General features: G+C 57.9%; 8 protein-coding genes across 8 annotated transcripts; 3 read left to right on the top strand and 5 right to left on the bottom strand.

Annotated features, from left to right (window-relative positions):
- Positions 1-278: 278 nt before the first annotated feature.
- On the bottom strand, positions 279-1,556 carry PHYSODRAFT_321077 (hypothetical protein; the record flags this gene model as incomplete). Its single annotated transcript, XM_009516225.1, has 2 exons — positions 279-1,214; positions 1,272-1,556. 2 exons carry the CDS (start codon positions 1,554-1,556, stop codon positions 279-281), a joined length of 1,221 nt encoding a protein of 406 aa, XP_009514520.1.
- A 1,221-nt stretch (positions 1,557-2,777) lies between these two features.
- On the bottom strand, positions 2,778-3,074 carry PHYSODRAFT_475979 (hypothetical protein; the record flags this gene model as incomplete). The annotated part of the gene is made up of 1 exon (XM_009516224.1): positions 2,778-3,074. A coding segment is annotated over one exon (297 nt), but the record flags the coding sequence as incomplete, so codon positions are not given.
- Positions 3,075-3,365: 291 nt separating this feature from the next.
- Positions 3,366-3,908, bottom strand: PHYSODRAFT_384057 (hypothetical protein; the record flags this gene model as incomplete). Its single annotated transcript, XM_009516223.1, has 2 exons — positions 3,366-3,647; positions 3,747-3,908. Coding segments are annotated over 2 exons (444 nt in total), but the record flags the coding sequence as incomplete, so codon positions are not given.
- Positions 3,909-4,674: 766 nt separating this feature from the next.
- Positions 4,675-5,094, bottom strand: PHYSODRAFT_414258 (hypothetical protein; the record flags this gene model as incomplete). The annotated part of the gene is made up of 1 exon (XM_009516222.1): positions 4,675-5,094. A coding segment is annotated over one exon (420 nt), but the record flags the coding sequence as incomplete, so codon positions are not given.
- Positions 5,095-9,796: 4,702 nt separating this feature from the next.
- PHYSODRAFT_321075 (hypothetical protein) lies at positions 9,797-10,237 on the bottom strand (the record flags this gene model as incomplete). The annotated part of the gene is made up of 1 exon (XM_009516221.1): positions 9,797-10,237. One exon carries the CDS (start codon positions 10,235-10,237, stop codon positions 9,797-9,799), a length of 441 nt encoding a protein of 146 aa, XP_009514516.1.
- A 2,854-nt stretch (positions 10,238-13,091) lies between these two features.
- PHYSODRAFT_553865 (hypothetical protein) lies at positions 13,092-14,473 on the top strand (the record flags this gene model as incomplete). Its single annotated transcript, XM_009516220.1, has 1 exon — positions 13,092-14,473. The coding sequence occupies one exon, from the start codon at positions 13,092-13,094 to the stop codon at positions 14,208-14,210; it is 1,119 nt and encodes a 372-aa protein (XP_009514515.1). The 3' UTR covers positions 14,211-14,473.
- Positions 14,474-14,649: 176 nt separating this feature from the next.
- PHYSODRAFT_420829 (hypothetical protein) lies at positions 14,650-15,591 on the top strand (the record flags this gene model as incomplete). Its single annotated transcript, XM_009516219.1, has 4 exons — positions 14,650-14,720; positions 15,061-15,130; positions 15,224-15,333; positions 15,450-15,591. Coding segments are annotated over 4 exons (393 nt in total), but the record flags the coding sequence as incomplete, so codon positions are not given.
- Positions 15,592-17,695: 2,104 nt separating this feature from the next.
- On the top strand, positions 17,696-18,079 carry PHYSODRAFT_414297 (hypothetical protein; the record flags this gene model as incomplete). The annotated part of the gene is made up of 1 exon (XM_009516218.1): positions 17,696-18,079. A coding segment is annotated over one exon (384 nt), but the record flags the coding sequence as incomplete, so codon positions are not given.
- Between the last annotated feature and the right edge of the window lie 5,478 nt (positions 18,080-23,557).

Genomic DNA, 23,557 nt, shown 5'->3' with positions numbered 1-23,557 from the left:
GACCGAGTTATCGGCGCGGCCATGGTAGGCTCAATGCTCCTTGAACTACTGCTGGAGAAATCTTGGGACCGAAAAGAATCACCGGGAAGCACGTTCTGCGGGGATATCCCGTCTGGATCAATTTTGTAGATCACAGCTTGGAGTTGGTTGAGCTCACAGAGCGTGGCCTTCCTATCGCCACTCAAAACCACCTTCGACGTCTGAGATTCCAACGCTTCAGAAGCTAGCGAGTCCGCGGCAGCATTGTATTTCTGTGCGACGTGAATGTATCTCACAGATCACAGTCGGGCCTTGACCTCCTCGTGGTAACTCGGTTGAGTCATCGCCCCGGAGTCAGCTGCCCCTAGCGAGTGCAACAACGCCAGCCTTGAATTGCTAACAGCGACCAAGTCGTCGGCACCGAGTTGTAAAGCCGCCAGCACGCCGTATGTCATACCGGCGCTCTGGGCAAGGGGGCTCGTCGTGTCGGCGAGGTAAGCGTTCGCGGCAATCATCAATTTCCACTCCGGTAGGCGCCACACAATCCATGCGCAGCTTCCATCTGCACGATACTGCCCAGGCTGTGTCAAGCCCGCGAAAGATACCACGCACCCCGTATGACTCTTCGGGAGCCGTGTCTTTGAGAGGCTTGACGCAGTAGGAGTCGTCGGGAAACTTCCAGTCGGTATCCACGCGCTGTCATTTGTCGCATCATCCTCGTCCATGTCCAGTACGCTCATCACCGACATCAAGGTATGCTCCGCCATAGCGAGGGGAGTGTGCGCGTCGTAACGGGGGACCAGATGAGTTGTCGGTGCTTCATTGGTGAGGTCACAATGCGGTTTCAAATCCGGAGTGTCTCCGTTTGTCGCCACAGTCGGAAACTGAGTTATCGAGGGTTGATCGGGAGCAATTTCGGCCACTTGTGGATCGGCTGGCGTGTCGTCGGGAGCGACTTGACTGCTTCTGCCTGGTCCCAAGGAGCTTGGTCCCGGATCATTGCCCACTGGCAAGCCGTCAGAATCCTCACCCCCATCGCTGTCGAACAGCTCCGAGATTTGCTCGCCCCGAGAGTATTCGGGAGAACGTTGGAGCAGTCCGGTTGGAATAGGGTACTCGGGTCGGTCCACTGCCGACGGCTGGCCGGCTAACCATTGAGCGTAAAGCTCGGCTTCCCGCTTGAGCAGCGTCTTATCGCGGACCGCTTCGTAGGAAAGAACTTGCCATTCTCGATACTTGTCGGAGTCGAGTCACACATATCCTTCAGACTTCGGCAACGACCCCACGGGTACCCACACCACGAAGGTCGTGTGAGCCGAGCAGATCGTGAGCCGAGTGTCAATGTTCGTCAGTCGGATCCGCTGCGGGCGTCCCTTGTGGAACCGCTTCACCGTAGGGATGAGCTTGTCGGTCCGTCGGATCCACGGTACGTGAGTCGTCGGGGGCGGCCGCTTCCGTTGCAACCGGAACTCCTTCCATTCTCGGCCGGGAATCTGCAGCACATCGACCGGGCCTCCGTTGACGTGGACCCCTTCGGCCTCGTCGACCATGTTCTGCGTCTTGATCAGCGGGATCATTACTTCGTCACTAATCCTCTATAATCGAACGGTTGAGCCGCGATCTGCTCTGGCGTAAGAGTCTCTTCCTTCTGTAGTATAATACTCTTTGCCTGTGGTGTTGGCTCAGTATTACAATCTCGCATATTATACTTGTGTAGGAAGTCATGAATATACTTGTGCTGCGAGATCCGCAAGGTCTTAGCTTCTAAATCTCTTTTGATTTCCATTTTCAGAAGATAATGTAGCTCTCCTAAATCTTTCATTGTGAACTTCTCTGATAGTTTGTTCTAGCTCTTGGATCGAGCTCAGATGTGAACCCGCAATGGTCAAGTCATCCACATACACGCAAACAATAAGCGTGTGGACGACTCCATCAACCTCCCACTTTTTGTGGTACAAGCAGTACTCTTTCTTGCACCGCAAAAATCCTAAAGACTTTAGAAACTCATTTAGAACGCCATACCAAATTCTAGGCGCCTGCTTTAGACCGTACAAACTTTTGCGTAATTTGCACACAAGGGAGGCCGATCCGTGGCGAAACCCAAGGGGCTGTCTCATGTAGATGCTCTCATTCAACAGGCCATTTAGAAAGGCCGTTGATACATCCATCTGATGTAAGTGCAGGCCAAGCGACGTAGCCAGCGCTAGCAGTAGACGCAAGGACTCGTAACGAGCAACAGGGGACAAGACCTCTTTATAATCAATTCCGTACATTTAGGTGTTGCCCTGAACGACCAGGCGTGCCTTAAACCTATCTACGGTACCGTCCGCATTGTACTTAACATCAAATAGCCAATAGCAGCCTAATGCTCTTCTACCAGGCGGAAGTGGGACGAGAGTCCATGTTCCATTTTTCAGGAGCGCTTCAAACTCCGCCTTTACGGCTGCCTCCCACTGCTTGGCATATGGCCCAGCAAAAGCTTCCTTTAAAGATTTAGGAATTGGAATATGACACATTTTAGCAGTCACAGATTTAGCACTAGTCGGCTTTTGCGACCTTAGCCGCTTAGAGCGGCGCGGTCTCTGATTAGTATCCTGTTTGTCATCTCCCACTTCTTGCAATGTCGGTTCAGACGTGACCGATTGTGAACTTACAACTTCAACTTCAGGTTCGCTCTCCTTTCTAGATCTATTTCCTAAATCAGAAGTAATCTGAGTCTCGCTTTTGCTTTCCACGATCTTTTCGGTTGGGAAAGACTGATTGATCATTGCTTCCGTAACTACTGGGCTAAACTTCACATCTCTTGCAGTGATGTACTTGTTTCCTTTGACATCAAGCAGGCGGTATCCTTTATAATTGGGAGATATACCCAATAACTTGCACTCTATTGCTCGACCACCTAATTTAGGATCTTTTCTTTTGGTTTTTGGAATGTGTGCAAAACACGTGGATCCCCAGATCTGTAACGCTAAACCGTTACATTCCCTTTTATGGAGCATTTCATAAGGCGTTTTCATTCCGAGTCTAGCCATTGGCAAGCGGTTTGTAACTTCGACCATGTAAAGTAAGGCCTCAGGCCACCATTTTGCTGCCATGCTAGAGCCTCTAAGTAGACATCTAACACCACCCATCATGATTTGGTGTGCTCTCTCTGCGCTCCCATTCTCTTCTTGTGATTCAACATTTGAATGTTGAAACATAAGTCCTAATTTTGTGCAGAGTTTGCTAACTTCCTTATTTACAAATTCTGTACCTCCATCTGTTCTTATTTTCTTTACTTTGTATGGAAATTGAACAGAGAGTTGCTTTAGAAGATCTCTGATTTTCCCTGACACTTCTTTTAGGGATTTCAACGGAAAATACCATTTGTACCCAGTTGCACCATCTGCCACCGCAAGTGCATATCGGTAGCCGAATGATCCGTACAGACCATTCAGTTTAAGGCGCCCTGTAGTGTCCATATGGAGCGTGTGTAGCGGCTCCGTCGGCTTATCTCCCACCATGTTTCTATACGACATGCGTCGGTCCTTCATTTCCGGGCATGTTTTACAGTAGAATGATATTTCTTTGAGTCTAGAATAACTCAGATTTAGATATTTTCCTGTTTTCAGATTGCTAATTATTTTCAGCAGTCTGTCTTTGCCTACGTGACCGAGTCTCAAATGCCACTCCTTTATTAGGCGTTCGTATTTTAGTGTCTGTGCAGACAGTATCATTTTCTTTCTATGCTTAGTACTTGGCAAGTAGTAAACCTCACCAATTGCGACTGCTGCAAATAGAAATTTGCCTTCTGTACCAAAGAAAAATGGGAAGTCACCTGTCCTTGATTGCAAGTGTCTATATCCTTGTTTGGCTAGATAGTATGCGCTCAGCAAATTACTATCGCATTGCTTATCAAAGGCTACATAACTTAACTTTATGATACTCATATTGTGATCAGAATTTAGAACACTAATTTGTATTGAACCATTAGTGAGCTCTCAGATGTAGATCCGTTGCCGTATGTGAACTGGTGTCCGTGGCTTGGGCGAAGGCTGCTGAACCACCCTTTGTCTGGTGTTACAGCATGGCCAGCCCCTGTATCCACAGCCCACAGGTCATCCGTTAGTGTAAGCCTCTGTAACCTGTATAGATATGATGCATACTTTCTTCTTACCTCCCGCTCGATCTTTTCGAGATCAGCCGACGATTGACCTTGTTGGCCCCGGGAGCCGTCTTCACATCCGTCTGAAACAGTTGTCCCCCTTCTCTGTTGGGGTCCCTGTCCCGAGTCATCACCGGGCAGTCAGCCTTGTAGTGCCCCGTCTCGAAACAATAAAAGCACTCGTTTTCAGTCTTAGGTACGTGCTTCCGCTTCTGCGCTGGCTTAGCGCGAACATTGTTGATCGGGATGCCCTTCTCCATGTTGCCCGAGATCTCTTTCTTCGACTTCTCTCTGAAGATGCGACGCAGCGCACTCTCGACCTTCTCGACCGTGAACTCGCCCTTCTTCATCGAGATCGACGATGCCCAAAACTCGCTCGGGAGTTGGGACAAGACCTCGACACAGAGCCATGACTCACTGACCATGTCCTCTCCCAGAAGGGATTGGGTCCTTCGATTAATTTCATTTCGGGCCTTTTTGAGTTGCCCAAAAAGAGTGCGCAGGTCGCGCCACTGACGTTTAGCCAGTTTTGACCAAGCCCGGGTCAGCTCAATTAGCCCGGCTGCGTCTCCTTGACCGTAGTCCTTCTCCAACGCCTTAACCACCTCGCATGGCTCCATCTGAGAGACCAGGTCTGGCAGCGTCGAGAGGAAGAAGTTCGGGAGCACTTGGTTCAGGAGGTTCTGCAGGTCGCCCTTTGCCTTTTCCCAATCCATCACCGCCCATCGCATGGCCACTGACTCCTTCTCAGACAATTCACCCTGCTCTGGGACCGGTGGCGGTTGCTCTGGGCTTCCCCGCAGGAAGTCCGCCATTAACACGCGCACGTCTGGCAGCCCTTTCTCAAGCTGTTTGCGCTTGTAGAGCTGGTCCTGGGTGTTGATGTGGGTGAGCAGCTTGTCCTTCCACATCGCGTACCCCTTGCCCTTGAAGGACTCGAGGCCGCTCGCGTTCTTGCCTTCAGATGCCATCGCTGGCGTGTACTTGAAATGTTGTGTATTGAATTGTTCTTTGCCGTCAGTTTTGGAAGTACGATGGCGACAAAGCCATCTCCCTCATGAACATCACCCGGCTTTATGTATCTTGAGCTTTGCTGCCGTCTTTCCTACTTGGTTGGCCCTCGTAGCTGCAGTGCTTGGCTCCATAGTAGCCAATAAGATTGCCTCTTTGCCTTTATACTTAACTTCAATATACTGTATACAGATGCCTATACATTGTGGCACAACATAAAACGTACATTTATAGCTCATGTAAATACTCCATGTATTGTGCCTTTCGGTCATTTTGCCGAGTCCCACGTAGGACTTTGTAGGTCAGTTAATATGAGGTTGGCGGTCTCTAAATCTGAGATGCAAATCTCGGACGTGTGGTGTACTAGCACGCACAAAATCGTCAGATGTGGCACCCTAGCTACAAACACAACAACAGCTGAGCCAGTCAGCCCTTGTTGGCCTGCGCTGAGATGTCCCCCAGCGGTTCGGCCCTTCCGGGACAGTGATGTCTCGTCCTCGCCGAGACCAAGTACCCCAAGCCAATCAATCACGGAAGCCAGCTGAGTTACCTGACTCCGGAATTAGAAATCCCGTGCCCTCCGCCAAAGGACGGACGACGGCCCTCGCGGGCTTTTACGGGCCGCCGAGAGCAAAGGCTTCTCGACTCAGCAATCAGTGCCCGGGACGTACGGGAACACCGGCTCGCAGCGGTGGCGAGACTTTTCCTTCGCGCTTGGCGAGACACGCGCCCAACCCGGGCCGACCTTAATCTCTTGGCGCTACCAGTCAACACCCTACAAGCTATGCCTCTCGGGTGCTGACAGCAGACATAATCCGGCCCGTGCAGGGGCTTACTGGAAGCGCGTGCACGTGTTGTGGACCTAGAAAATTATGCTCTGTTTGCTTGTTATCTCTGTCGGGCGCCCTGAAGGGGCGCCTCTACTATTCCTAAGATCCTATACAAATACCAAATGAAAGTGGGTGGTTTTGGATCTCGGCCGACCCTTCGCTGAGCGCAGCGACGCTTGAGCTCGGCTGGTCCGGATAAGGCGTCCGGATAACTCTTCGAACTCGGCTGAGCCGGATAAAGTGTCCGGATAAGCCGGTGAACTCGGCTGAGCCGGATAACCCAGTGAACTCGGCGGAGCGACCCGCGAACTCGGCGGAGCGACCCGTGAACTCGACTGCGCGACTCCCGGACTCAATTGAGCCTGGTTACCGTATCGGACGGTACATGGTACCGTTTAGCCGAGCTCGGCGGCTTGAACTCCCCATGATCTCGGCTGAGTGTGTCCAGTGCCTTCCTGAACTCGGCTGGGTCTTCATCACTGGGCCTGCCACGTGTCACCAGGTCGAAGCCGGTGTGCCTTGAGTTTCTGACACCATCAGCCGAGTTCAGCGGTCGTCCACCAGCGCATTCTTGCCCACTGAGCTCGGCATCCCGCCGAGTAGGACTTGGCTCCTGGTACGTTGTTCCACTGCGGCCGTGGAGTGTGACACAAAACTTGATGTTCCCTACACCACAACTGCCCCGGCCATGCTACGAGCCGGAGTGGTGAGTGGCCTGGCCAACTGGATGTGTCGCACGCTTGATTACGTCTAATCCGATCTGTCGCGAACACTCTGAGTTCACATTTCCCGAATTCGAGTGGCCAGAACCGCCCGCAACGCCAGCTCGACGCCCTTGTTCGGTGAAGGTGAGACTTGCTTGAGCCTTGATCTTTGGTATAGGCCTTGTCTGACGCGTGGACTCCGCGCCTCATGGGTCTGTACACATGTAGGTGCCCCTATCGCTGGCACCAAACCCCGTCGTCGGATCACTTCAGCAGCGAATCAGCCTGGATGGACGTCTCGGCGTGGCAGCCGGTAGCAGGGACTGAACCATACGAAGTCAGCTGGTGCCCCTGTCGAAGCTCGGAGTACTAGCGGTGATGTTGGGTCTGCCGCAGCAAAGCGAGTAGGTGATGCAGGTGTCGGGGAAGTGCTCGATTAGCTGCAATACCGACGAAGCCGAGCATCTCTGTCTCCGTCAAAATGAGCAGCCATGGATGCTGCCAGCGACTCGGCTGACCCGGTAAGCACGTGCCTCTCGTTTCGGTGCGTCGAGTGAAGCCTGATAGTTGTCTTGGCATGCTACAAGGCACCGGGAACTTGGCGGGCCAAGAAACGCTTCCCCGATTGGGCCGCGCTGAGCTCGAAATTCACCCCAGCTGAGCTTATTGGCGAGAAGTGCAGCAGCAAGTTGAACTCAGCTGTGTCCGAACTCGGCTGTCCTGACGACTAGCTGCTATCCGCTGACCTTGAACTCGGCTGGACTTGAACACAACCTCCGCTTGATCGGCTCAACTAGCCTGATAAGTGTTTGCCCCACTCCCTTTGGTGCGTTGAGTTAGCTCTCGCCGCTGCTGTGTCATTTTGTAGCCGAACAAGGCGATCCTGATGCGTTTGATGCTCCAGTCGAGTTGTTCTGAACGGGCCGAGCTGGGTTCAGTGGTCAACGGACCTTGACTTCGGCATGTCTCCCGCTCTGTTAGACCAGCTTACCCCGACTGGGCTCAGCTTGATTGGGATGGTGGTGGTCAAGCTCGACTGGAACAGCACTTCATTCGGTCACATTCCAACTCGGCTCGCCGCGAGCTTGGCTGCGTTCAAACTCAGTTTGAATTCAGTCTCTTCGGTTCAGCTGTGAAGCGTGTTCAGCCTCAGCTCGGCTACACCTCGAACTCGGCATGAGCGCTCTCCAATCGGAACATGGTGCGTTTACCAGCACTCAACTAGGCGAACTTCCGAACGCGATCTCACTGAAACTCGGCGTACCGCAACTCAGCCCAGTGTTTCCTTCCGTTGAAGTGAGTACACTTCAGATTGGCGCCATCCAACCCGTGGCACTACTGGAACTCGGCATCCCATTCCAGCTTGATCGTACTCCAATGTTCTCGGCTTCGCAGCAACCCAGTGCGAACGCGACCACATTAGGACGCAGCGCGATCTCAGCCTCGCTTCAGCTCAGCTCTGATCGGACTCGGCTGCGCATAACATCGGCTCGACCTAGTTCGTCTCGGCTGGAATCCGACGAGAACCGGGCACAAGACCGAGATGTATGCGTTCCCACTGGAACTGGACGCGAAGCGGCCCAACTTGATCGTGGCTTTGCTTCAGCAAGGTTGCTCTTCAATCGGCTCCACTCCAACGACCAGCGCTTCTTCGAAGCGTTGCTCGAACTCGGCTCCGTTCCGGCTTGGTTGAACTCGGCGTCAAACTACTTCCACGCAGCGTGCACTGTCGCGCTTCAACTCGGCTCTGCTTGAACGCATCTCGGCTTCAGCTGGACTGTGGTTCAGCTCAGTTGGTGCTGACCTCGGCTGCACTTGTACCTGATCCCGATTCAGCTCGGATTCAAGACAAACCTCTGCTGCAATTCGCCTAGGCGCCACTTGATCCCCATGTTCTGTGGCTCTGCCACGAATCAACCCGGGTCTAGCGCGACTCATGTTCACCTGGAATTGATTCCGCTTCAGCTTAGCCCAGTTGAGCAAGGTGAGAGGCAAGCTCGACTGAGCGAACGACACAGCTGGCTGTCTGACCAGCTCTGTCCCTTAGCGGAAGTATCAGCGCTTTGAAGGGGTGTTTTGACTTGGCTATGCTCAACGCCTGACCAAGCTCTGCTCATGTTGGCTCAATGTGAATACGACCGCGGCCGCGTGGAATCCATTCCTCTTCAGTCCAGCTTTGGATGTTGGGTACACCTTTGCGACGCCGTGACTCGGCGATTTCACCGACTCGGCTTCAGGCTGACCGCAGATAAACTCGATGGTAGCCCTACGTCGGATCGAGTGAAGTCGGAGTCCATCTTCAAAGCAGGTGTCTGCTTCTGCTCAGCTACGGATCAACTCGGCTCCCGTTCGAGATCGCTGGCACGTCGACATTCTCGGCGACGCGCCTGCCCAGCGTGCCTCCGCTGAGCTTTGCTCAAGTTCAGCTTTGCTGCAACTTCGGTTTGTTCACCGCCGCCGCGCATCGACCGACTCGGCTAGCCGCCTCTCGGTAAACATGGAGTGATTACGGCCTCACTGGAACATCGTGCGAACTCGACTTCGCTTCGGCTTTCCTGCTTGAGCGTGGCTCCATATCAGCACAGCTCCGCGTCAGCACACCTGCGCTCCAATTCAGCTTGAGCGCACAACGGGATGATCGTTCATCGACTTGGTCGGAGGTCCCGGCGGTCGTACAAGGGTGTCGATCGTACCGCCGCATATCACACACAGTGCCCCAGTGGGTAGCGTGTTCACGGACCCAGTGACGAGTCAACACAGCTTCGGCATCGACGGCTGACTCGCTCAATCTGTGCAGACGCACCATCACCTCCCTCAGCTTCTTCACTGGGTCGTTGTCAGACCAGCTGGGCTTAACCGCTCAGCTCGGCAACTCGGCTGAGACTTCGCGCCGACTCCAACGCTAACCCGGCGAATGGGCTTCTTGCTTTCCAGCTCCATCTTCGCTCACTCCATTTCGATATCATGTAATTCATATAATCCATACAGTTGACGCAGTATCATTCTTCGACTCGACCCAGCCTGCTGTCTTCACTGAGTCGGCGGATCATCACTTTGGTGCAATAACCTTAGACCGCATCTGCAACTTGCACCATTTGCAGACGGGTTTCACATTTCTTCGATTGCCCCTAGTCGAGTGGAAAGGTTTCCCACGAGACGTTCGGCATCGAATCCCAACTCGGGCATTTCGCGCTGGATGCCCTCGTCGCTCGTTGTATCAGGGGCGGACGGTCCCCTGGAGCGACGGCTTGACTGTCGTCGTCCGCATCGTCACCGAGCTCGGCTGCGAGGTTTTGTTGGGCTCGTCGAGGTTTCTCCATGCGCCCAACATGCAGCAAGAACTCAGCTACCCCGCTGAGCAACTCGGCTTTCTTCCATTCTTCATCATAATCGCCAATATTTCCATCTCTTCCTCGGTCTTGGGTGCGGTCGTCGCTAAACCGAACGGTTGGGACCGCTTCCATCGTCATGTCGGCGATCCTTCCGCCAGCTGAGTTCGGCTTCGTGTGAAGCGAACCCCCAGCCGTCGCTGGGCCGGCCCGGCTCGGCAACGATCTCCTCTTGACCATCTTGCTCAGTACTCGAAACTCGGTTGACTTGGTACCAACGAAAACAAACCACCCTGCTCCCGGGTCGCGGCACCAGTTGTGGCGTAGTGGCACGCACAAAATCGTCCGATGTGGCACCCTAGCTACAAACACAACAACAGCCGAGCTAGTCGGCCCTTGTTGGCCTGCGCTGAGATGTCCCCCAGCGGTTCGGCCCTTCCGGGACAGTGATGTCTCGTCCTCGCCGAGACCAAGTACCCCTAGCCAATCAATCACGGAAGCCAGCTGAGTTACCTGACTCCGGAATTAGAAATCCCGTGCCCTCCGCCAAAGGACGGACGACGGCCCTCGCGGGCTTTTACGGGCCGCCGAGAGCAAAGGCTTCTCGACTCAGCAATCAGTGCCCGGGACGTACGGGAACACCGGCTCGCAGCGGTGGCGAGACTTTTCCTTCGCGCTTGGCGAGACACGCGCCCAACCCGGGCCGACCTTAATCTCTTGGCGCTACCAGTCAACACCCTACAAGCTATGCCTCTCGGGTGCTGACAGCAGACATAATCCGGCCCGTGCAGGGGCTTACTGGAAGCGCGTGCACGTGTTGTGGACCTAGAAAATTATGCTCTGTTTGCTTGTTATCTCTGTCGGGCGCCCTGAAGGGGCGCCTCTACTATTCCTAAGATCCTATACAAATACCAAATGAAAGTGGGTGGTTTTGGATCTCGGCCGACCCTTCGCTGAGCGCAGCGACGCTTGAGCTCGGCTGGTCCGGATAAGGCGTCCGGATAACTCTTCGAACTCGGCTGAGCCGGATAAAGTGTCCGGATAAGCCGGTGAACTCGGCTGAGCCGGATAACCCAGTGAACTCGGCGGAGCGACCCGCGAACTCGGCGGAGCGACCCGTGAACTCGACTGCGCGACTCCCGGACTCAATTGAGCCTGGTTACCGTATCGGACGGTACATGGTACCGTTTAGCCGAGCTCGGCGGCTTGAACTCCCCATGATCTCGGCTGAGTGTGTCCAGTGCCTTCCTGAACTCGGCTGGGTCTTCATCACTGGGCCTGCCACGTGTCACCAGGTCGAAGCCGGTGTGCCTTGAGTTTCTGACACCATCAGCCGAGTTCAGCGGTCGTCCACCAGCGCATTCTTGCCCACTGAGCTCGGCATCCCGCCGAGTAGTACTTGGCTCCTGGTACGTTGTTCCACTGCGGCCGTGGAGTGTGACACAAAACTTGATGTTCCCTACACCACAGACGAGTCCGATGAGCGGTCTCCCGGAGTCCCTCCGTTCAATGGACTCCAACCGGAGTCCAAGCCAAGCAAGCTTTGTTTAGGGAAGCAAGCAGTGCCGGAACCCGCGAAGGCGAAGGGCGAAGACTGGAGTGTTTAACGTAGCGACTGCATCGTGTTTCCCTAAGTTTATTCTGCGTTTGACATACGCCGTATTAGAGTCAGCTCGTATGAAAGTCCTGCCACAAGACATGGCAGGAGTCCTTCGTAAGACCTCAAACCCCGAATGCCGTGAAAATGGGCGACATTCGGGCTTTCGGCTGTTTGTAGGACCTGCGCAAGTGCTTCCATCGGACTAGCAATTCTAGGTCCTAATTCACTGCTAATCTGCTCCGATAACCTAGCCCCATCTTAGTAGGTAGCTGTTTTACACGTCCGATTCGCCAAAACAACTGAAAAGCACAATAGCTGCTACTCGAATATGGCATTTAAGTAAGCGTTTTATGCTCTTAGCGACTAGAATTTAGCATCATCAGTCGAAAATCCTATGCCAGCGGACTTTTATCATATTTATTGTCAATAGTTGGGTCAATATGATATTGTATTGGAACCCGGTGCGTCCAATAATAAAGATTTTTATTGGAGAACCCAAATATTTACTGTATTACAATATTGTCTATCGGACTGGGACGTGCGGTGCCTCCGCTGGCGCGATTTCGCGCCCGTCGTGTTTCGCAGACATCGAAGCCATGCGACGACGCAGATATCCATCTACTGGACTCGGATGCAAGGGATCAGCGAGCCGAAACTTCAGCTGCAGCAATGGCCTCACTTAGCGCAACCAAAAATCGAGCTAGCTAGCCATGAGTTGTATTCGCGCCTTGGATGTTGCGCGCGGCCCAGAAGTGGGGTCGTGTGCAACCTCGCCCGTCCGAGCCAAAACGCACGCCTGGTTTCTTGCTACCCGTTGTTGGCCGCCTGCTGTGGTTGATATGCCGGCCGGCGGGATGCAGCTCAACGGCCATTTCAGGGCTATCTGGTGATAGGTGCTCGAAGGCTCTCGAAGGCAAAGCTGGAGAGAGTAGGTAAAGATTCTGCTGCAAATGAGGGGATACTCAAGCCGCTGTAACGGACGGCCAAAGATGATGATACGGTGTAGAAGAATTGGGCGGGATCGATCGATCGATCGAGCGGGCAAGCAGCGAGCACTTCCCGATCCGCCTCCGAGCCCACAAGCGCGCCGCAGCGTCTGATTTCCATTCGCCAGACGCCCCCAACACGCGTTTTGATTCAGCCGAATCACCGCCGCTCGCCTTGAACACGCAGAGCGCGCCAGCTGGGGCTCGCCTACCGACGACAGCCCTTTCTCGACTGCGCCAAGCAGCAGCAACAGCAGCGGCGGCATCTGGAGCGCCCTGAGTAGCCGAAGCTGCAGTACTCGCTCGCAGTCGCAGAGTTCCTTGCTTGTTGGCCGACGGTCGTCGCCCACACCTCGTTACAGTTGGACGAGGGCGATCATTTGAGTTCGGTCGGCCGACGGTCTCACCTCCTCACTCCTCGCATTCGGTCACTCTTCAACACGCGAGCTGGACGCGTCCATTAGCCGCGGACAAGTAGACAGGCACCGGCACCGACACCGACACCGACATGGGCACGAGCCGCTACGAGATGGAGGCGTCGCTGCGCGCGGCCATCTTCGGCGAGATCCTGCTGTGCCGCGACCGCCTCACGCACGAGCGCGTGGTCGTCAAGACCGTGGACCTGCAGCTGGCGCTCCAGCACAAGTCGCGCTCGCAGGAGCTCGTGCAGGAGAACGTGCTGCACGAGGTGGAGGTGCTGGACCGCGTGCGCGCGCTGGGCGGGCACCCGAACGTCATCAACATGCACAGCTACTTCGTGGCCAGGGGCGGCGGCGTGCTGCACATGGTGCTCGACTACTGCGAGGGCGGCGACCTGCTGGACGCGTGCGTGCAGCCCGTCACGGCGGACGAGGACAAGAGCGGCAGTAGCGTTGGCAGTGACAGCGACGGCCAGGGCAATCAAAAAGAAGACGCAGTAGCGGCCGCGACACTAGCAACTCTAGAGGAGCCGATCCCGGAGGACAGCGGCGGCCCATTCCTCAACGGCGTGGATGGGTCCAAGCGCCTGCACGAGAGCGTGGCGCACCGGTACCTGGTGGACGTGCTGTCGGGCCTGCGCTTCCTGCACAGCCACGGCATCGCGCACCGAGACGTGAGCCTCGAGAACATTCTGCTGCGTGACGGGCGCGCGGTGATCGCGGACTTTGGCCTGTGCGTGCAGGACCCGTCGGCGGTGGGCGGCAGTCCAGCTGGCAGTCCGACGAGCGGCGGCGACGGCAACGGAAGCAGCAGTGGTGGTGGTGGCTTCCGCTGTGACGAGACGGTGGGCAAGAACTACTACATGGCGCCGGAGATCGTGGCGCGCGAGCACTACGACCCGCGGCGGGCCGACATCTGGTCGGCGGGCATCGCCTTCTTCATCCTGCTGACGTCGTCGCCGCCGTTCGAGCGCGCGGAGCCGTCGGACCCGGGCTTCCGGTACGTGGCCAAGCGCGGTATCAAGGCGGTGTTCACGGCGTGGGGGCTGGGCCAGGAGGTGTCGGAGCCTATGCAGGACCTGCTGGCGCGCATGCTGAGCGTGGACCCGACAGAGCGCATCACGATGGAGGAGATCTGGCAGCACCCGGTGCTGCATCGGCCCCGGGACGGCGCGGCGTCCGCGTTGGCCTGCAACCAAGCGAGCTAAGCGGGCGGGCAGGCGAGGTGGCGTGGGTCGTCGTGTATTGTACTGTAGATGTATCGAGCTGGCAACGCGCGCGTGCGTACATGCATGCATGCATGGATGGAGTCTGTCTACAGCAGTGGCAGGGCACGGAGCTGCTGCTGCTGCAGTGCAGGACGGATGCAATGCAGAGTCGTCGGCCGAGTCGTATAAGGCAGAATTAGCTATTAGTGGACTAGGGATTGTGCGAATAATGGAGTATTTTAACTGGCACCTCAATGTCAACCATCGCTGTTCAATGGGACACCGACAGACGCAATTGGGAGCGTCTCAATGGCGATTTGCCAGATGGCTAACTAGGCTTTAGTGGCGTTTGGCGCCACTCGAATTCAAATACTCACTCGAGCTCGAACCAATGACGGCGACGGTACGAGCGAGTGGGGCGCCGGCCGAAGTAGCGAAGGTGGAGCTGGTGGTCGTGACCAAGAAGACGAAAGCGGAGTGGCTCGCGCAGGCCGTGCGTCTGGAGAAAAAGTGCGGTGATAATAACAGCTACTAGCGGGCGGCAGCGCCATTTGCAGGTGTCGGCTCGACCCGACTCGACGGTGCCGATGGAGTTGGCGGCTCTCTCCGGCTTAGCTGTGTCTCCGCGCCCTCTTGCGCCCCATCCTCTTCCTCACGACGCTCCCGTCTGCCTATTGTTCTTGCCTGTGTGCGTTGCCGCAGGAGCTTCTCCAAGAGCGACAGCCTCGGCCAGCGCTTGGTGGAGGAGGCCATGAAGCCGTAGGATACAACACGGCGCCGCACGCCACACACTGTGTGTCACACGAGCGAGGGGCTGGTCGCTGACGGGCTGCTATTGTTCTTGGTGCAGACACAACACCCTGGTGCTGGCGGTCGACGGCGGCGGCGTGCACGGGTACATCCTGTTTCGGCGCAACGGCGTACGTCCGAAGAAGAGGAAGCGGTAACAGCGCGTGCCGTCCGTCCGTCGCTCATCGCTGCTTTTGCTTTGCTTTGCCTCCTGATGTGTGCAGACCGAGGGACACATCGACCGCATCGCCGTGGCCGAGTCCCAGCGGCGGCGCGGCTTGGGTCGGCGCCTGCTGCAGCTCGCCATCGCGACCCTGCGGACGAATCGGTGCGTGTCCTCCGCACAAAACGCTACGTGACGGAGGATCGGGTCGCTCATGCTGATGTGTTTTTCGAACTCTGGTGTGTCCATCTTATTCGTGCCGCTTGCTCGCTCACTCGCTGCTGCAGCGCGGCCATGCTGCTGCTGGAGGCGGACACGGCCAACGTGGGCGCCATCGCGCTGTACGAGTCGCAGGGCTTCGCGCGCACCGCCATCCGAGCCGACTACTACAAGCCCGGCCGCGACGCGCTGCTCATGGAGCTCAAGCTGTAGGGGTCGGCGATCTTGGAGCGCGGCACGCGCGCTGCTTCAGAAGCGCTCCGAAGCACGCGCCGAGGGCCGGTAGCGTGCTGCTCGTCCAGCCATGGCGTGCGTCCCGGGCGAATTTTTTCACGAGTGTGGTTGTGACGCGGCGACAGCTTAACGTTGAAGCCGAGTTTGGGTGCTGTGGGTTTCGAGCCTACGTTTGGCGTTTTTGTAAGACCCGATCCGATCTGGGTAGTGTTCTCTATTTACCTGTAAGTTGATCTTAGTTCCCCTGTAGTTGTGTGGCCCGTCACACGACCAATAGCCGCGTGTCCGAGCTTCTGGACGTGCAGGAGTTGACGACGGACGTGATGTGGCACACCATGGCGGTGTCGGTGACGACGATGTACGGCTAGATGCGGCCGGTGACAGGGGTAAGTCAGCGGGCTGGAGCCACCGACCAACGCTGGAAGTGGGCGATTGAAGTTGAAGCAGCGTGACTGCCGAAGATCGCAGGAGGGACGGCGTGTGAAGGCGAGTCAAGGTGGAAGCATGCCAGGAGGCGAGGCGACGCCAGCGGAGCGAAGGTGAGGACAAGAAGTGTCGAGTCGACAAGAAGGGGGAGAGGTCCAAGTAGGATAGGAAGGGCGCTGTAGCTAGAGTTAGTATAGGCGTCGGAGGGGCTACGGTAGATAGGAGGGAGGCGAGTGGCGGCCGTGTCGACTCGACCCTCAGTTAAGATTTGTTGCGGGACGTGCAGCGAGTTGAGACTAATACATTGATCTGCGCCGGAAGCACGGGTTGCTGACCTTCGTACTGCGGCGGACGAGGAGTCGAGCAGTAAGGGGGGGGGGTAGGCTGAGGTAGAGCTCGCACATGATGAGGGCAGTGGACAAGTAGAGCGACGGGACCGTGGAGAGAGACCACGGGGGTTGTGGCGGAGCGCCTCGACCGAGGGACAAAGGGTCCACGTGTACCTACGGGTGAAGGACACCTGCGTCCGTTGCATGTAACCGGGCTAGTTGCGGGGAGCAGCCGGCGGGGCTACCCGACCGTCGGTGCCGATAACGCTTCCTCCCAGTCATCTCTATCCGTCACGAGGTGGCGGCCAGTAGCTGTCTGGTTGACCACTGTAAGAACTGCCTCGTGCTGATGCCACCGCGGCTAACCCGCTACCTAGGTGCAGAGGTCTGCAATCGATGACGGCTGGCTGACGACCTGTAATGGATGGGGCAGGGAGGTTGGCGCTAGCTACATGGTGGTCATAGCAGTGGCTCTCTGGGCACGTCTTAAAGAGGAAGACGTTGCGAGCTGAGTCATTGTGGGCAATCCCCGCAGCGAGACAAACGAGGAATGAGAATAAGATGGGATACTGATAAGTATGGATGTTGGTTATTGCAGTTTTACGGAGATGGCTACAACAGTGGCACGCGATGAGCGCGCGCAACGGCGCGCTGCTTCGGCTGAACGGACGGCTGCTGAAGCGGCGGCCGCTGCAGCGAAACGGCAGAAGCCAAGTGGAGGGATGACGGTCGAGACGGACGAAGGAGGCACGCAGGTCTCCGTGACGCTGGGGACGGCGGAGCTCCGAAGCGCGGGTGATACACCGCTGGGCACGAGCGGCGGTGACGGCGCCGGAGGACGTACTGCAGGAAGCGACAACGGCAGTGGACAACCAGGAGGAAGACGCGCGCCGGCTGGAAGCGGTGACGTCGAGGGCCGTGGTCGTCCATCCGGCGATACTGGCTCATCGGGCGGCAGCGGAAGCCCGAGCAGCGACAGCGTAACGCAACCTGGGCCGAGCGTGGACGTCGCGGGATACAGCGTCGCAATTGTGGACCTGATGAACATTGGAGGTGATGGCGGACGGGGCAGTGCGAGGCAGAGCCAAGCGCCTCCACCGCCACCACCAGCACGAGGAACAGGAGTGGGGATGGCACCGGCAGGTGGTCCAGTACGAATGCAAGCACCACCACCACCGCTGGTCGTCCGTGAGAAAGCCAAGTCCCTCAAACTGTCCAAGTTCAAGGGACTCGACGACAGTATGCCTGTGACGAAGTGGCTGAAGACAGTGAGAGCGGAAGTGCGCAGACAGGCGGCGACGATGGGCGTCCAGTGGACCGAAGCGCAGCTTTACCACGAGGTGGCGGCATATTTGGACGGCGAAGCGCAGCGCTGGTTGGCGACGGTGATGGAGACGGTCGCGCCGGGCGACGAGAACATCGACACCTTGGCGTCCATGCTGAGGGCGAAGTACATGACGAGACGCACGACGCCGGAGGTCGTCGATCTGCTTAACGCGTGTCGACAGATGCGGGGTGAGAGGTTGCTGGAGTACGCGCAATCGCTGCGCGAGATCGCGAAGCAGGGCGCTATCAGCGAGGACTGGCTGGTGAGCGCGTTCCTGAAGGGCATGAGCAGCCCGATGGGTGCGACCCACGTGCGTGGACACCGTCCAAGGACGCTGGATGAGGCGGTCAACTTGGCGATCCCACACGTCGGCGACTACGGAGAAGGGTACGGTGCAGGACTGGAGGCGGCAGCGAGCGCGTGGGATGCACGCCAGGCGTCCAAAGGCCGCGGGGCCTCGGCGAGAGCGACGTCGGGTCAAGAGCAGTCGGGACTTGGGGGAAACTCGGCCGGAGTGGTGACGGGGTATGGACCAATGTGGGGGACTGCCTCCAACCCACCGAGGTATGATACCGAGGGACGATTGGTAGGTACCGGTAAGACTGGGACTGATGAGTGGTGGACGGCCATACCGCCGGGATACCGGTTGGTACCGGACACCAGCGGGTTGGCGAATTCGAATTTTCAAACGCGTGGCGCCCCTGAGCCACAGATTGGTGCGCCCAACAAACGTCCAGGGGGCGAACAGCTCTCGAAGCGTCCGAGTAAGACGTTCTAGGTCGAAGGCGCAGCTGTTGCCGGTGGCGGCAACGGCGGAGGCGGGCTCAACGGAAGAGGGACGTTTGGGGCAAGAACCGATACACCAGACCCAGCCCTTGCGACGCGCGAGGGCCGACTCAGGAGCCATGAGCGGTACCTGGAACGGCGGGCGCAGCGAACACCATTCACGCCCCGCACGGGGACGTTCCGCTTCTACTGCGGCCAGTCGGGCCACTTCGTGAGGGACTGCGACCTGAAGACGGCGGACTTGGCTGCATCAGGACGCGGCACACAGAACGCGAGTGCCGAGGATGGTGATGCGGGAAACGAGCAGCGAGCATAAGGGCCCCGGCCTTATCGCTCGCTCGTTCTGACCCGGGCAAGAAGGAGAAGAAACGAGGACGACACCGACGCGGTCGGCGACGGTGGGCGAGAACGTCTGACCCAGGTTCGGTTGGGCAAGACGGGGGACGTCGAGAGGCCGAAGACGGAAGACGTCGCGAGGACGAAGGCGGAGGACGAGGCTGTTTCGGGAGGAGTGGTGCTAGGGGAAGCGGGAGGTCAGTCTGGGGATGGCGCCGTGCGGCCAGTGCGCGTGCCTACCCAGGCTGAGCAAGAAGCCACGGCGGCAAGGACGAGCATTGCGGTATCATGGGCTGGGGATGGCGCCGTTCGACGAGTACGGTCGGTGCTCGAAGGTGGCGAGTCCGTACAACGGCGTGTGCGATTCCAGGGCGACGCGGACGGTGCCGGCACGTTGGTCACCGGGGAGAAGACAAGCGCAGTGGACACGGCGGCGGAAGGCGACGCCGATGCGAAAAGTAGCGTCGAGACGGGGCGTAGCACCACGGCGAAGCCCAGCGACGGTAATGTCGTGGTCGGTGACAGAGAGGGTGGCGTGGACAGCATGGAGGACCGGACGGGCGAGCCGCACGGCGGACCCAGCCGAGTAGTTGTCGACCTCGGCCAACTCTCAGGAGGACTTGCGGATGACGAACGGCGTGACCGCATCGCCAGGCAACTGGACGCGTGGTTGACGGAGATGGCCAAGGACGGTGACGCGCAGACGAAGGACGCCCCAACCAAGGTGGAGGCATCACCAGCGGCGCTGGCAACTGCGCTGACTGCAGAGCAAAGACGCCACGACTTGACGAAGGCCAAGGCACTACGGAAACGCGTTGCTGCAGCGAGTGTGGTGGCGGCCGAGAAGGAAGAGGAAGCGCGACGATTGCGGAAGCGAGAGAAGCGGCTAGCACGCGATAGGGCGCGTCGGCAGAAGCGACTCGAACGTGAGCAGCTCACAGCGGACATGGCGGTGGGCAGCTTGATGCTGACGGACTCCATGCCCAAGGAGTCCGACGGGAGCGAGACCAAGGGCGAACTCGCGAGAGGAGTGCCGGCAGAGGCACCGTTCCAGATGCCCGAGCCGAGTGAGGAGTTCAAGGAGGCGCTGAGGTGGAGCGCACGAGCAGCGCAAGCGCTCGGCGAAGTTCGTGGTCGGAAGGACGTCCTGCTGGACGGCCTGGCGAAACTGGCAGTGGCGGAGGAGAACCGCCAAGAGGAAATTGCCGGTGGAAGCATCGTGAGCGAGGTGGACATCCGTGACGGTGCGGCCAAGCAAGTGATCATGGCGGCAGCGGGTCTGGACGCAGTGGAGCCCGACGAATGGACGCGGCCCGTGGAAGCGACAATCCGCGTCTCAAGAACGAGGCGCAAATTCGAGAAGCGAGAGCAGCGCCGGATCCGTGAGTGGTTGGCCGCGCGAGCGAAGACAGAGGGCGGCTACGCCGCGTTTGGACGACGCGGAGGTGATGCACCGAGGTTACTGTCGGTGGCGGAGGCACACGCGAGTGGCTTTGCGCTGCCACGCGCCACCGAGGAGATGAAGCAAGCGATCAGGGGCAAGAAGCCCATGAAGCAGTACCGCTACCATAGTGGCAGCGTCTACCGGCAGCCAAGCATTGGCTGGATCGCCGAAGGGACGCGGCCAGTACGAGTGGGGAGACTACGGGCAGTCCGTGCACCGGCGACGGACACGTTGCCGACGGCACGAGTGATGATGCGAGAGCAGTGGTGCGACATCAAGCTGGACACGGGTGCGCAATACACCGTGACCGGCGAGTCGTGGAAGCGCTTAGGCATACAGCAGGACGAGCTGCAGCCAGTGGACTTCGTCGAGGGGTTCACGGGCACCGTTGCCAGAGTGCTCGGAGTGTGGCAGTTCAAGATGGAGACGTAGTACGGGCAGACAATGTCCGTGAAGGCGCTGGTGGTCGAGGGCGCTGCTGACGGGTTCCTGCTAGGAGAAGATTGGATGCTGGACAACGGGGTGAAGATCGACTTCACCGCTTGCGAGATGAAGTGGTACAGCGGGGACATCAAGAAGATCGTGCCGTTCTCCTGCAACCGTGAAGGGCCACAGGACGAGCGGGCGATTCGGGTGAGACTGGTGCGTCGGGCGAAGATCGGCACTCGGACCTGTCCAACGTGGAGCTGGCAGTGGCAGCGCCGGAGGGCACTACGGGCGTCTTCATGTCCGCCCCGCGCAAAGAGCTACACCTGTTGTTGGCTCCAACGTTGACGACAGTCCGAGGTGGCAAGATCGTAGCCCCGATACTCAACCTGGTAGGACGAAGGGCGAAGCTACCAACGCGGTGAGGTGCTTGGCACATGCGCATCGAGCAGCGACGTCCTTGACGTGATGGAGCTGGGCGGTGCTTTGAGCAGAGTCAAGGTGAAGGAGTGGCTGGAGCGTGAGCTGGGCGCCAACCCCGAGCCGTTATGCAATGAGGGCGAACTTGACATCGGGGACATAAGCGCAGAGGACAAAGAGTTGCTATTACGAGTTCTTAGGAACTACCCTGTGCTACTAGAGCCGAGGAAAGGCTGTCCACCAATGACGACTTTGGGGGTGGAGCACGCCATCCACACTGGCAATGAGGCCCCGATCAAGGTGCGACCGAGAAGGTATGCGCGCAGTGAGCAGGAGGCCATTGATAAGGAGGTGACGAACATGCTGCAGGACGGCGTGATCGAGCCCAGTAGTGGTGCTTGTGGCTTTCCGGTAGTGTTGGAAAAGAAGAAGGATGGGTCGGTGCGGTTTTGCATCGACTACAGACTTCTTAATGCCATCACTAAGCGGGACGTCTACCCACTACCACGGATAGATGATACCCTTGACAATCTACATGGGGTTCGGCGATTCACGAGCCTGGACCTTCACGCGGGGTATTGGCAAGTCCCGGTGGCGGCGGCAGATCGCGATAAGACCGGCTTCGTGACGAGGCAAGGCCTGTTCAGATTCGTAAGAATGCCGTTTGGGTTAGCGAATGCACCTGGTACTTTCCAGAGAATGATGGACGCAGTGTTGAGAGGGCTTGCCTGGGGGAGCTGTCTGGTGTACTTGGACGACGTCATCGTCTTCTCGAAGGGGAACATGACGCGACACGTCGTAGAACTGGCGATGGTGATGGAGAGGCTGGCACAGGGGGGTCTATCGCTGAAGGCCAGCAAGTGCTCATTTGCGAACGAGAAGCTAGAGTACTTAGGGCACGAGTTGGACGCCTCGGGGGTGCGCCCGATGGAGAGTCTGGTTGATAGTGTGCGCAAGTTTCCGGCGCCGACTGATGCCAAGGAGGTGAAGCGGTTCGTCCACATGGCGGGCTACTACAGGCGGTTCGTGCCTGGTTTTGCGAGCGTAGGGCCTAAACAGCTTCACAGCCCACACCACGGCCGCGCACTCCAAGTCCGTGATGCTGTACTTTGCGACCGTGGGTGAGTTGACCTTTGAGGCGTACGCCACCGGTTGCTCGCCCTGCCCTTGGTCCTGCGTCTGCTCGAACGCCTCCTGCTGTAGCTCTGCCCATCGCCACACGGCATCCTTCCGCAGCAGCCGTGTGAGTGGCGCTGCCACCTCTATGGGCGTAAGTTCGAGCTGGTAACGGATCATGCCGCTCTAAAGTGGCTCATGACTTCGAAGGATCTCACGGGGCGGCTACACAGATGGTCGCTGCAGTTGGAGGAATACGATTTCGAGGTTGTGTATCGACCAGGGGCGAGTAACGTGGTCGCCGACGCACTGTCACGCGCGCCGGTGCACGCGGTGACGGCAGCTGGTCAAGGACCTGGAGGAGAGCAAAGTGCAGAGGCGGCAGCGCAGGGCGGAGAAGGGCAAGTGACGGCCGCTCTGATCCGTGAGCGTCGAGCAGAGGACAAGACGGTAAAGAAGCTGAGGCGGAAGGGACGCTACGCTGGACGAGATGTCGTGGTGGTCGGCGAGTTGGTGCACATTCGCGAGGACGACGGCAGTCTGCGCGTTGTGTTGCCAGCGGCACTATGGGCCGACGTACTGCGATAGAATCACGACTCTATCTTTGCGTGCCATCTGCGGGTGCCGCAGACGTACGCAAGAATCGCAGCGAAGTATTGGTGGGCGGACATGAGGGCTCACATCAGACGCTGGGTCAGGTCGTGCCGTGACTGTGGCACGAGGAAGTCGAAAGCAAAGGAGGTGATACCTCCGCTACGCAGCCAAGGGGTGGGCGATGTAGGTGACAGATGGGCCCTGGATGTGGCTGGGCCTTTGCCAGTGACTGAAGGCGGAAACCGCTATGTCGTGGCGGCAGTGGACTATAGTACGAGATATGCAGTAACAGTGGCGGTGCCGAGCCACACTGCCGAGGACATAGCCCAGTTCATCATGGACAAGTTGATTCTGGTCTACGGGCCTATGCGGGAGATTGTGATGGACGGAGCGCCCGAGCTGAACGAAGCGATCGTCGAGGCGTTGGTAAGCACACTGCAGGCGCGTCAAGCGACGCCGGTGCCTTACCGACCAGCGCTCCTTGGACTCGTAGAGCGCTTCCACAGAACCTGGAAGGACATGGTGGCGCTGTTCGTCACGGAAGCACAGAACGACTGGGACCGCTGGCTTCCGTGCGCCACCTACGCATACAATGGGGCACGCCATTCTGGCACGGGCTTCAGCCCCAATGAGCTGATGATGGGGCGGCGCCTGAGGGCACCGAACGAGCTGCTGAGGAGCAGCGGGGTAACGCAAGTCGGGCCGTTCGCCGACTACCATCGGGCGTTGGTGGACAGC

This window comes from Phytophthora sojae (assembly GCF_000149755.1).
Source record: "Phytophthora sojae unplaced genomic scaffold PHYSOscaffold_1, whole genome shotgun sequence".
NCBI classification, from domain to species: domain Eukaryota; phylum Oomycota; class Peronosporomycetes; order Peronosporales; family Peronosporaceae; genus Phytophthora; species Phytophthora sojae.
This window is presented reverse-complemented; position numbering and strand designations above follow the sequence as displayed.